General features: G+C 40.8%; 1 protein-coding gene across 7 annotated transcripts in view; it reads right to left on the reverse strand.

Moving 5' to 3' along the window:
• The window catches only part of LOC122401030 (kinesin-like protein KIF13B), a 116,365-nt gene extending 104,422 nt beyond the window's left edge, over positions 1 to 11,943 (reverse strand). For 3 of the 7 annotated variants that reach the window (XM_043402892.1, XM_043402891.1, XM_043402894.1), the window contains exon 1: positions 11,457 to 11,941. In XM_043402892.1, the coding sequence (XP_043258827.1) occupies positions 11,457 to 11,511 (55 nt within the window). In that variant the 5' untranslated portion in view covers positions 11,512 to 11,941. Of the gene's footprint in view, positions 1 to 11,456 lie in introns of all 7 variants that reach the window. The other 4 variants (XM_043402889.1, XM_043402893.1, XM_043402890.1 and 1 more) reach the window with 2 other exon arrangements.
• Between the last annotated feature and the right edge of the window lie 246 nt (positions 11,944 to 12,189).

Here is a 12,189-nt window from a genome sequence, read left to right on the forward strand (position 1 = left end):
AAAAATTTAATGGGAGATTCTAGAGGCCAAAATAAGACGAAAATCAAGAATATCAATTTGTTGATGGAGGCTTCGTTAAAAAGTTATTAACGTTTAAAGTTTCGCTCGTACTGAATTTTTTTCTCGAAAACGCGCAGGATTTCGGGGGTATGTCTATTCACCAAAAATGATTGCAATTGATCCCCGCAACCGAAAATAATTTTTTCAGAATAATTTGAAATTTTTTTTTTCGTCGTAGAATTTCACACCTTCTCGAATTTTTTTCTAAAAAATAGGTAGGATTTCAGGGGTATGTCTATTCATCAAAAATTATTGTAATTGACCCCCGCAACCGAAAATAATTTTTCCAGAACGATTTGAAATTTTTTTTTTCGATGAATTTAGGCACGTAATTAGATTTTCGGTAAGGAATTTTTTTCTCGAAAGTGCGTAGAATTTCGGGGGTATGTGTAATAACAAAAAATGATTACAATTGACTCCTGCAACCGAAAATAATTTTTTTAGAACAATTTGAAAAATTTTTTTTTCGCCGTAAAATTTCAGCACCTACCCAATTTTTTTTCTCGAAAGTGGATTGGATTTCGGTGGTATGTGTAATATCAAGAAATGATTATAATTGACTCCTGCAACCGAAAATAATTTTTCCAGAACGATTTGAAATTTTTGAATTTAATTGTTAATAACTTTTTAACGAAGCCTCCATCAACAAATTGGTGGTGAATACGATGGATGTTGTAATAATTCAAACTTTAATTCCATGATTTTGTGACCATCGAAACTGCACAGGTGTGCACCCGAGACTACATATTAAGCCTTTTAAATACAAGTGTTTAATCACCGCTCGAAACTCACTTTTTTCCATTTTTCTAAATAAGCAAGAGTTTCTTGCTTCGATGGGCAATAAAAATGAAATCGTGTGGTGAATATACCATATTCACCATGAGAATTTTACACCTGTCTAGCGAGTCCTGATGCTTACTAAAAACAAAAGTTTTCGATGATACGAGCACCAGCTTTCGGATTTTCTAAGGACTTATCGAACGACCCTCGTATAATAAAAGTCATTGTCGAAGAAGAAATTTTGCTTGGCTTTCTTTCTTAACCGAGAAGTAAAGTATTTATTATATTCGTCGACCGACACGTTCGTTCCACGATTTTTCTGCCAGAGGAATTCTCTCAGATTGTTCAAAAAATCTGGACGCGGGCCAACCCCGGTGCGTCTTGAGTGAACTTTTATTTTGTTTTCTTTTGATCCATCTGCCAAGCCCAGGTAGACAGGTGCTTCGAGCTGGTTTAAGCCCACGCGAAGATGGCGAGACACTCGAGGAAGCGAGTATCCCAAGAAAGGACACGAGAAAACTACTTCTAACTATCCAGAATGGAGACATTTTGTTCCTCGATCGACGAATTGAATAAAAGTACGCTGTATCGTTGAAAAATTCAATTACATTGTTTAACCATTTGTAAAAGAGTAATATTAGTATTTCTTAAGTTGGTAGTTCCAGTTTTAGTTTTAGGGTAGTTTTTGTGATTGATAGCGGAAGGCTACATATTAGAATTTATTATATCCCATGAGAAGTGACTTATAAACCGATTTTACTTCAAAGATAGTTATTGTTAATACGATAGAATGTTACTTTATTGTTAATATAATAAAATTTTACTTTAAAGGGTAAAATCTGTGGAGTCATTACCTCAGCGAAGTAGCCACATTATACATTTAAACTTTCAATAAATGATACATAGAATAATTTTAAAAACTGGGACAAGCTGTAACTCTTCGCTAGATTAAGCTTGACCGTGATTTTGTTATATCGTTTCTTTATTTTTTCAGAGACTGGGGGTAAAATGTTTCAGATAAGAATTTAACGAGATACTAAGGTCATCCTCGTATTTTCACCTACAGATAAAACAGTGTGAAAGATAGATGTTTCCCCAAAGACAAACAATTGTTATTCCGTTTCGATTTTTAGTTCTATCTGCTCGCGAGGTTGTTGTGACTTGCAGACATTCTATTCGAATTATCTCAAATGAGTAAATGTAACAAACACGTTAGAATCGAGAATCGTCTTATCGCCTTATAAATGCAGCGATACGAAAATTACGGTAGATTCGCTATACTTTTTTTTTTATAACTTGACTTCCTTCTGTAAATATTAAAGAAAACCTTCGAAACGGTAAAAAGTATACCGACGATTCGTATAAGAACATTATGCAGCCTCGAAGTATGACGCAGACCAGTATAAAACAAAGATTAACATAGATAATAATTGGAAAATTGTCTTGTTTGCGTTCTCTTGGCTCTCTCCGCAGATAATGAACTGCAAATTAATTAAATCGATTCAAATCCCAGAATTTTTCATCAGCAACAGGTGACTCCGTTCAATCAAACCCGTAATATAGAAAATGATAAAATATCATGAAACCGAGCGCCGTCGTTATTAATGCTTCTCGTAGCCGTTTCGACGATCGAGAACACGAGTGCACCTTTACCGTGTATCACCGTTTTAATATAATCGTTTCATTTTCCGAGCATTATCCGTAACGAGACCCCGGAGGGTGAAGTGGCTTCAATTTCGATGAAATAATCTCGCTTAATTGGTTCCGTTGTACCGATGACAGCGTAATAGGGAGCCGCTAGGAACTTTCGTGCGTCGAAGTTGCCGGGGATCGTTGCATTCCCCCGGTCGCGCGTGGTGTGCCGGTTCCCCTGCAAACCGAGACGAACGCGGAAGTTGAACGTCTTACTAACGAGTTGAATAATTCCAGCTGTCAGGAAACATTCGGTTCCCGGTACCCTCCAGCTAGACCCAATTGCCGTTTCCACGAGAGTAGGAACTTGGACGAATACCGAATAACCGGAACCTCCAGCGATATTATAGTCTGAACTCGCGAAATGCTTGGACAAAGTTTTATTAGAGCCTCTGGGCTAACGGGCTTCCAGATCGAGGCTAGAAAATAGTCTCGTGGAATAAGATAGCCAGTAAAGTAGCCAACACGTTCGATGTCCGTGACCCGTATATGGGTCATACGCACCGTGCTATTGGATACGCCGCTGTGAAACCGGACAGTGAACGTGTGTTAACGACAAGGTTGCTATCGGGCTTAAGAAGAGAAGATTGAAACTATCCTTGTGGAAGAATTGAGATATATGTATTAGAAGACAATGAACAAGAATCAACAGATACCGGGGAATAACTAGATTGCCATTTCAGTTACAGGAACGATCAAAGCTCCCGGAGTCGATTAGATTTGGGGAGCAGAGACTGATATGTGTTCTCGGTTACATACCAATCAGCCTCAAGTTCGGACAATTTAACAGGGTGATCAGACTGCATCAGTCGGCAGTTAATAGGATAATCAATTAGTTTGCATAGGGAGCGATTAAAGCTCATCATTCCCGTGACCCCCAGTCGTTCAACTAGGGATACACAGACTAGTAAAGTTCAACTGTGGGTCAACGAACTTATATCTTTATCGGTTCAGGGACTCTTAACAAACCTAAAACTGAAAGACTTAAACTTTTCAGTTGGTCATTTGTTGGATCTAGTTGTCCAATTGGAAGTGAGTTTTTTTTAGAATATTGTGGTGGTTTACTGTATGGAAGAAGTGGTAAGCTCCTGGGCCTGCTTGGACAGTGAATGGTCGCTCGAGGAGCGGACTGTGAGTCGAGCACTAGCGAGAAATACTATAAGAGCGTGGCCCTCTGTTGGCGAGCGCAGGAAGTGTCGCCATAGAATCTTCCAATGGCCACAAACCCTCTAGTGAATTAACTACAGATCGAAAGGTTCTCGGTGTTCCATCTAGGACCAAATGGACCAACCACTTAGTGATCCACTAAAAAATTCATGATTCAGGATCTTACTAGAGAACCACGAACCCCTCAATGATTATAGTTGTAAGATTCATGGCACCCCAGAGGTTCGATGGAGCATTACGACCTGAAATTCTCGATTCCATCAGTTCTTCAACGGCAGAAGCACGTTTCCACTAGAAGAGGGATTAGTTTTTAATCGAACCCAAAGAATCTGATAACCGAGGAAAGAAATCGATACCTATGATATTTTCTTAAATTTAATGTTTGTACTTTCGAATTAGTTTTCGAACGAATTTCACGGATCCTGTTGCTTTGATGTATCAAGGTGATTAGTTTGGGGGTGGAAGGGGTTAACGATCGTTGACACACGTAGGTTAGTCGCGATCCTTCGACCTTTTTCGAGTATTTCGAACGACGAAATAACCTGCCATTCGGGGACCCAGGGCTCTTCGAAGGTTTTAATGACCGCGAAGTACCGCGCTGATGAAAACGGAAAACTCCAACGGAAAGTTCCCGTGGCGAACTCTCCGTGGCGGAAAATGAACGCGTCTCTGTGAATTCCAGGATGAAAGGAGCTCCCCGTATAGCCCGCTGGGCTCGCTAATTTTCTCCGACGGATCGCAAACATTTCGACCAGCAACAAAATTGGGACCGTCGACCTGCCCGAATCTCAACATGATCGAAGAACTAAAAAACTGTAATTTTCATTTATTCTTTATCCGTAAGTTACGACAGTCGAATTATTCACAAGATAATTAAATAATTTATACATTTTTACTAATACTAATACACTCGCTAAGTTCCTAAGTTTTAGGTTACTTTTCCATCGAGAAGCACAAATGAATTCTCCTAGATCACAACGACCGGGATTTTCGCGGGAATTTAGAGTGTCTTTGGTCAGCAGAGAATTGATTCCAGCAATTTTAATCGCCTTCTCGAGAAGCTAACGCGTGTTCGTTTCTTCGAAAGTTCGTTATTTCCGGCCAACGACAGAATCGCCTCGAGTGGCGTTAAAAAATAACGCGGCACTCGAACTCAAGATGGAGGCGAACGTTCGCAGCAGCCCCCGTGTTCCAAAAATATAAATAGTAACGTCAGGATTAAGGAGCCACTCGTAAAATTTTATTTCACGAGGGCCCGTTAATTCGTTAACTTCGTTAACTTTTATAGAAACGATATAAAAAAAAAAAACGATTTCAAACAGCTATCGATATGGAATCTCATGGATATTAAAACTGTAAAAAACGTAAAGGTCAGAAATTATGAATCTCGTTTAATGGAGTTCCCGGTTAGCGGAGGAAGAAGGCGTCCTTTGAGAATTTTTTGCAACGGAAGTAGGAGCTCGAGTAATCTCAGATTTTAATGTAGAATCGCGGCACGTATTTCCGGCACCTTGACGTTTTTTAACGCGAGTATGCAGTTTAAATATGGACTGTAAAAAAACATCTGTTGGAACGTGCCTCCGGACGAAGATACCGCCATTTTGTCTCCACGCGTCCAACGCATGTAAAGCCGAAACAAATCTTTCGAAAACTTATGTACAATATACAGGGTGTTCGACCATCCCTGGGAAAAATTTTAATGGGGTATTCTAGAGGCCAAAATAAGACGAAAATGAAGAATACCAATTTGTTGATGGAGGCTTCGTTAAAAAGTTATTAAAGTTTAAAGTTTCAACGGTACTGAATTTTTTTCTCAAAAATGCGCAGGATTTCGAGGGTATGTCTATTCACCAAAAATGATTGTAATTGACCCCCGCAACCGAAAATAATTTTTCCACAACGACTTGAAATTTTTTTTTTCGTCGTACAATTTCAAACCTTCTAGAATTTTTTTCTAGAAAATGTGTAGGATTTCGGAGGTATGTCTATTCACCAAAAATGATTGTAATTGACCCCCGCAACCGAAAATAATTTTTCCAGAACGATTTGAAATTTTTTCATTTAACTTTTAATAACTTTCTAACGAAGCCTCAGTCAAGAAATTAATATTCTTGATTTTCGTTTTATTTTGGCCTCTAGAATCTCCCATTAAAATTTTTCCCAGGTGTGGCTGAACACCCTGTGTATTGTTCGTGGGAATAATTAATCATCTCGACGCGTGTAATTGCTACTAGTACGATTCCCCTGGGCCTCTGAAATTTACTAGATCTGGTTACTTTCCAGTGATCTCGTTTCCTCTAGCATTTCGCGTCAGGTTCGCGACCAGAGTTCTTCGATGGTCGCTCAATTCGTCGGTTTACTTTGTGGACACGATCTTCCTCTCGCGTTATCGATCCGTGGCGCCCCCTGGCCCCCGCAATCCCGCGCTTTGAAGCTGTTCCACGGCGGAGGGTTGTAATATGTAACTCCCGTCGTGTATGTACAATCGTCGAGCGAGTAACTGACAGTTATCGAGCCACGTCGACCGGCCTTTATCGCCGCTGCGATCGGTGTATCGTGATTCACGTTGCACACGAGCGACGATCACCGTTCTGTCATCCTTGCATAATAATCTCCATCGACGATCGGTGCACCGGCTAATTCGTCGGTATCGATCCCGCCTACTCGGCCGACTCGACGTTTAATTATACTCGGTATTTCTTCCGACGTTTGACCATCCTTCCCCGTTCACTTTCAAGCTAGACGCGTCTTTTAATTCGAACGCTACAGTAACGATTCTTAACTTCCCGCCGAGGTTCGTATCTTTCGTGCAACGCAGACGAAACTCGACACCTGGCAGATGTTTATACACAGCGATGTCATTGAGCCTCGGAGTCGTCTGGATTTTTATGCAGCCGTGGTCAACGACAAGAAGAAAAGAATAGCCAGTAAGAACGAACGAGAGCAAACGAGAAAAAACGAATGGCAGTCCGAGAGAAGGACAGCAAGTTGGAGGAAACGAGAAAGAGTCGAACGGCGGTCGAAGAAACGTTTCTGTCATTCCACGACAAATCGATTACTTTTTGGACACGCAACGAACCGTTACTACGTTCTGTTCGGTTAATATCACAACAGAACCACCGTTCGTGCGTTCCTTAACAAGATTAATGGAACTCCCAACGGTTATACTCGATCGTGGTATTTGTTAATCAAAATGTGATTTCTTTCGTAACATAACATAATACTAGAAATCCACGAGATAAGGGTAAATCGCTGATAACGGACAGCGTTTATCTATCAACGATAAGGCTCATCATTTACGAAACGAGACTACGCCTATGCCATTTACTGAAATGTTAAAATACAAAATGCAAAATAAAACGATAAATATTTATATTCAATACTTCGTAATTAATGACTCTATTCGCACACGTCGGTCATTCTTATCGATCCAAGCTTATTTTCCATGTAAATTTTATTTTAACAAAGCGTGCAAAAAGTTAACTGTTCGGTCGAACGAACGTCGCAAATAAATTGCTGCGCGTTGGTTTTATCGGTTATCTGTTGTTCCAGTAAAATCTTGCTGGCTTACGACGTTACACAATAAGTACATTTCTATTAACTCTATGGCAACCTAACGCAAACACAGGATAACGTTAAACATAACAGTCGCTAGATAACAACTAATTTTCGAAAGGTATATGTAGTGAAGAAATTTTTTACAATTACTGCATAAAAATTCCGTGTTATTCCTGTTTTCTTTTTTTGGCATTTCTCTGGGGGAGGTCACGACCTGTTAACCTGGGATTTGAACCAAATTTGGTAGAATTGATAGGGACTGATGTCCAGACGTAATCTGTAAAATACTAGACGTTTAAGGCCAGCCATTTTTGGAAAAAAAATGGCTTTAAAGTTTAAAATTTCGAAGTTGTCGGATCGAATTCATTTTGTTTTTTAAATTGCAGGTCTCGACGAGAGGAACACAGAAGTCCAATACATTTTTACCGTACCATCAATAGTTTAGCAAAAGATTTGAGTTTTTTTATAACGGGATAAATGCATATACAGGGTGTTAGACCACCCCTGGGAAATATTTTAATGAGAGATTCTAGAGGCCAAAATAAGACGAAAATCAAGAATACCAATTTATTGATGGAGGCTTCGTTAAAAAGTTATTAACGTTTAAAGTTCACCAAAAATGATTGTAATTGAACCCCGCAACCGAAAATAATTTTTCCAAAACAATTTGAAATTTTCTTTTTCCGTCAAAAAATTTCAGCACCTTCTCGAATTTTTGTCTCGAAAATGCGTAGGATTTTGGGGGTATATGTATTCACCAAAAATGATTGTAATTGGCCCCCGCAACCGAAAATAATTTTTCCAGCACGATTTGAAACTTTTATTTTTCGTCGAAAAAGGGCACCTAATTAGATTTTCGGTAAGGAATTTTTTTCTCGAAAGTGCGTAGGATTTCGGGGGTATGTCTATTCACCAAAAATAATTGAAATTGAACCCCGCAACCGAAAATAATTTTTCCAAAACAATTTGAAATTTTCTTTTTCCGTCGAAAAATTTCACACCTTCTCGAATTTTTTTCTAGAAAGTAGGTAGGATTTCGGGGGTATGTGTATTCACCAAAAATGATTGTAATTGGCCCCCGCAACCGAAAATAATTTTTCCAGAACGATTTGAAATTTGTGAATTTAATTGTTAATAACTTTTTAACGAAGCCTCCACCAACAAATTGGTATTCTTAATTTTCGTCTTATTTTGGCCTCTAGAATCCCCCATTAAAATTTTTTCCCAGGGGTGGCCGAACACTCTGTATAATGCAATGAAAATAAGTGTTTATATATTCTCTTATAGAAAATTACGATATATTCTCAAAAATTCAGTCGAATAAATTTTTTACAAGTTTTATTAGAAATTACGAATGGGTCATTTTTACTGGTTTGGTAGTTCTAGTGTTAAAGCCATTTTTTTTTTTCAAAAATGGCCGTCCATGAACGTCTAATATTTTACAGATTTCGTTCGGACATCAGCCCCTACAACTCTACTAAATTTGGTTCAAATCGCAGTTTGACAGGTCGTGACCTCCCCTTGTGAAATGTCACGCGATGGAAAACATTGGAAAAATTTAATTAAACAGATCGCGGTGGACGAATCGTAAAAGCGAGTTGCAAAGTGTCAGCGAAAGCACGAAAGTGGCAGAAAACGGTAATTCGGGTAATTATGGGTGGAAAAAGGAAGAGGAGCGAGTGGAATCCGTGAAAGAAATGTTACACGCGTACGAATGAAATTAAATAGAATCGCGGCGACGGGCGAGAAGAAAGCTGGGAAAACAACACTGCAGGCGAGATAACTGAACGTAATAAAAAGAACTTCAACGGGGAACGTCGGTTTTAATTAAACTCAATTACGGTAATAAGTCGACCACCGTAAATCTCGTCCATATTACCGTTATGGTTCGAACCCAACCATAGTAGCCGCGCGTCACTATGGGCACAGATGGTGATTCGCGATGTACGATGAAAACTCACCGTAAACAATTTTAATCGCGATCCTATTCATACCGTTCGTACGGTTAATAAAATTGTTTTAAAAATTTTTTAAATTTGAAACGCCGGTCATCGGTGACCACGCGACGGCCAAGAACCGTCAAAGTCGTTTATCTCTGATTTCGAGTCGCTTTTCAACAAATAATCGACCCACCTACTTGTTTTATATTTGCAAATTGTTAAGACGAGAAAAAGACACGTTGGGAACGATAATAAAAAAAATTCGCAAGTTTACAACGTGTCGAAATCGTTACGATCGTGCAGTTCGATAGTATCGAACGGTCCAGAATAATCGATACTTCGCTCGAACGCTTCCACTCGGTTTACTTTTATTTCAATAATTATCCGACGACGGCGAGTAATTATCGGGTAAAGTGCACTTCTCATCTGAATAGAGATGCCTGTTGATAATCCGAGCTGTTCGAACCTTGGCACCACCGAACGACGCTAATTTTTCGGCACAATGTACTGGAACGATATTCAAGAAACTCGCTACAATCCGTAAAAAGAAATCAAGACATCCTTTCAACTATTTTTTTTATTCAAACCTAACCTAATCCATTTCCGTAGTTCGTTCCATAATTTAAACCGCGTCGCGAGACGAGAAAACGTTGAGAACCGTTGAAATATGCGGAAATGCCAAACAGGAAAATTCGAAAAAAAGTCAAGACATTCGTTCCTGTTAACTATCTTTTCCAAACCTAACCTAATCCATTTCCGTAGTTCGTTCCATAATTTAAACCGCGTCGCGAGACGAGAAAACGTTGAGAACCGCCGGAATATTCGCGAATGCCAAACAGCGAAATTCGAAAAAAAAGTCAAGACTGTTCCTGTTAACTATCTTTTCCAAACCTAACCTAATCCATTTCCGTAGTTCATACGATAATTTAAACCGCGTCGCGAGACGAGAAAACGTTGAGAACCGTTGGAATATTCGGAAATGCCAAACAGGGAAATTCGCGCGAAGCGCCAAAAAGTCGCGGCAATGGCAATGGCGACGTTAATGGCGCTTTCTTTATCAGCGAGCGCGTGAATGATATTCTGATTACGGGCCGCCTTGTCGCTGGTCCGTTACGTCAAAACAGCCGACGATACGCGTGCAGGCGATACGCGAATCCCACCTGAAACGTTGCACGAGTCCAAAGGACAGTCGCGATGGAAAAAAAACAACCATTATGCGGATCGTAAACGTTTCCTATTTCATGCTCCGATACTTATTTCCATCGAGAACGCGTTGCTTAAAAACGATCGAGATACGAGACGCATGCATCTCGCGTTGTCGATGCATTCTTGTTGGTTGCGCTCGCGCGATCCTGTATCGTTCTGTGGTTGTTTACAGAAAATACGGTACGAAACGAGACCGATCGGAGCGTCGAAATCGTTATCGTCGTGCACGCCGATAAAGCGTAGCCGATCGTCGGCGGTTCGCGATAACTCGTAATCGCGATCGTTCCACGAGTTTTCCCCGTTCCCGACGAGTCGATCGAGGAACGCGTCGCATGTCCGATCGAACGAAACTCGAAGGTCGCCGAGTGTAAACGTCACTCTGGCATTTTAGTCACATGTTTGTTCTTTGTCACGCGGTTTAACGTGCGGACAGCCTCTGGGTGCCACGGCGCCGACGGATCGTTTCGCGCGAACGAACGGGAACGAACGCAGGTAAGAAAAGACGCGCAAGGTGCCAGAGTTCCTCGGAAATTTTAACGAACGCTCGCACGGTTAACGATTCGCATCGACGTCTCCGCGAGAGGATCATGGCAGGACGGTACACAACGCGGCGATGCCAGAAATCACGACACGGCAGGTACCCGTATTTCGGACAAAGGACTAAGAAAGATTCAACTGGTAAACACTGGAGACGTGGGTTTGCCGAAGAGGATGGCATGCACAGTCTTCACCCTTCTCCACGCTTCTTCTTTTTTTTTTTATCGGGCACGAAGCAGCGATACGAGACCCAGATAAGGGAACGTAAGACGATAACGAGGCTCGATATTGCGCGGCAGGTGAAAACACCGACTCCTTCGGGGCCGCGACCGACTGGAAAAATGTCACTGTCAAAAACCGTGCTCCGATCGTAACGCGATGGAATCGATGGTGTCGATTTCGAAATCGCGGACGTACGGATTGTACGCTGCCACGGGACGCAGGACGATCGGTGTTCGCGAGAACGATAACGAGAGAAACATTCGGTAGAAACGATACTCTTTGGATAATACATACCTCGGCGATTGAACGGCCGAACCCGAACGGCAACCTTTATTTTATCCGTAGCCATGATTTCACACCGGTAACGCGCACTGTATATCCCGATCACAAGGAACTACTCGATGCTTTTGTATACACAAATAGAATTTTCACACGATCTTCATAGCGCTACATTATTTTCAACCCATACCGCGAACTTTTCATCTTTTCAAACGACACTACGTCTCACCGAGCCCATGACACACTTCGCCATATTGCTTCAAGCTCGTCGTGCGCCAGACGACAGTCGTCCTATCGAGTGAACGTACTTTCGAGAACTACCGCTAGGAACGCTCGAGAGAACCGAGTCCTGTGACGTCACGTGTCCTGTCGCCCTCCATCTGGTGATGGAATATTGAACTAACCATCGAGACCTATCGATCGATGGGAACGTTTGCAAGCAAAGCCCCGCGCGATTTAAACCACGAAACAGTGATTGAATCATTTATTGATTGAATTTAATACTGATTCTATCAAAGGAGCCAAAAAACACATAGTAAAACTTTAACTTGATATTATTTTATAAGCTTAATCACTTTTCTTCGACCGACTTCCAACAATGGCGATTTTTCGGCCCAAAACTTATGATCCCTTAATTCTACCGAACAGTGTATGATCGAGTCCGCAAAACGACAATAGTTTCATGAAAATATCATATAAAATATATGTATGTATGTATTTTGTCCTGCTTCGTTGTAACACGGTCCTA

Source organism: Colletes gigas, unplaced genomic scaffold, assembly GCF_013123115.1.
Source record: "Colletes gigas isolate AHSC1104 unplaced genomic scaffold, ASM1312311v1 Colletes_gigas_Sc00021, whole genome shotgun sequence".
NCBI classification, from domain to species: domain Eukaryota; kingdom Metazoa; phylum Arthropoda; class Insecta; order Hymenoptera; family Colletidae; genus Colletes; species Colletes gigas.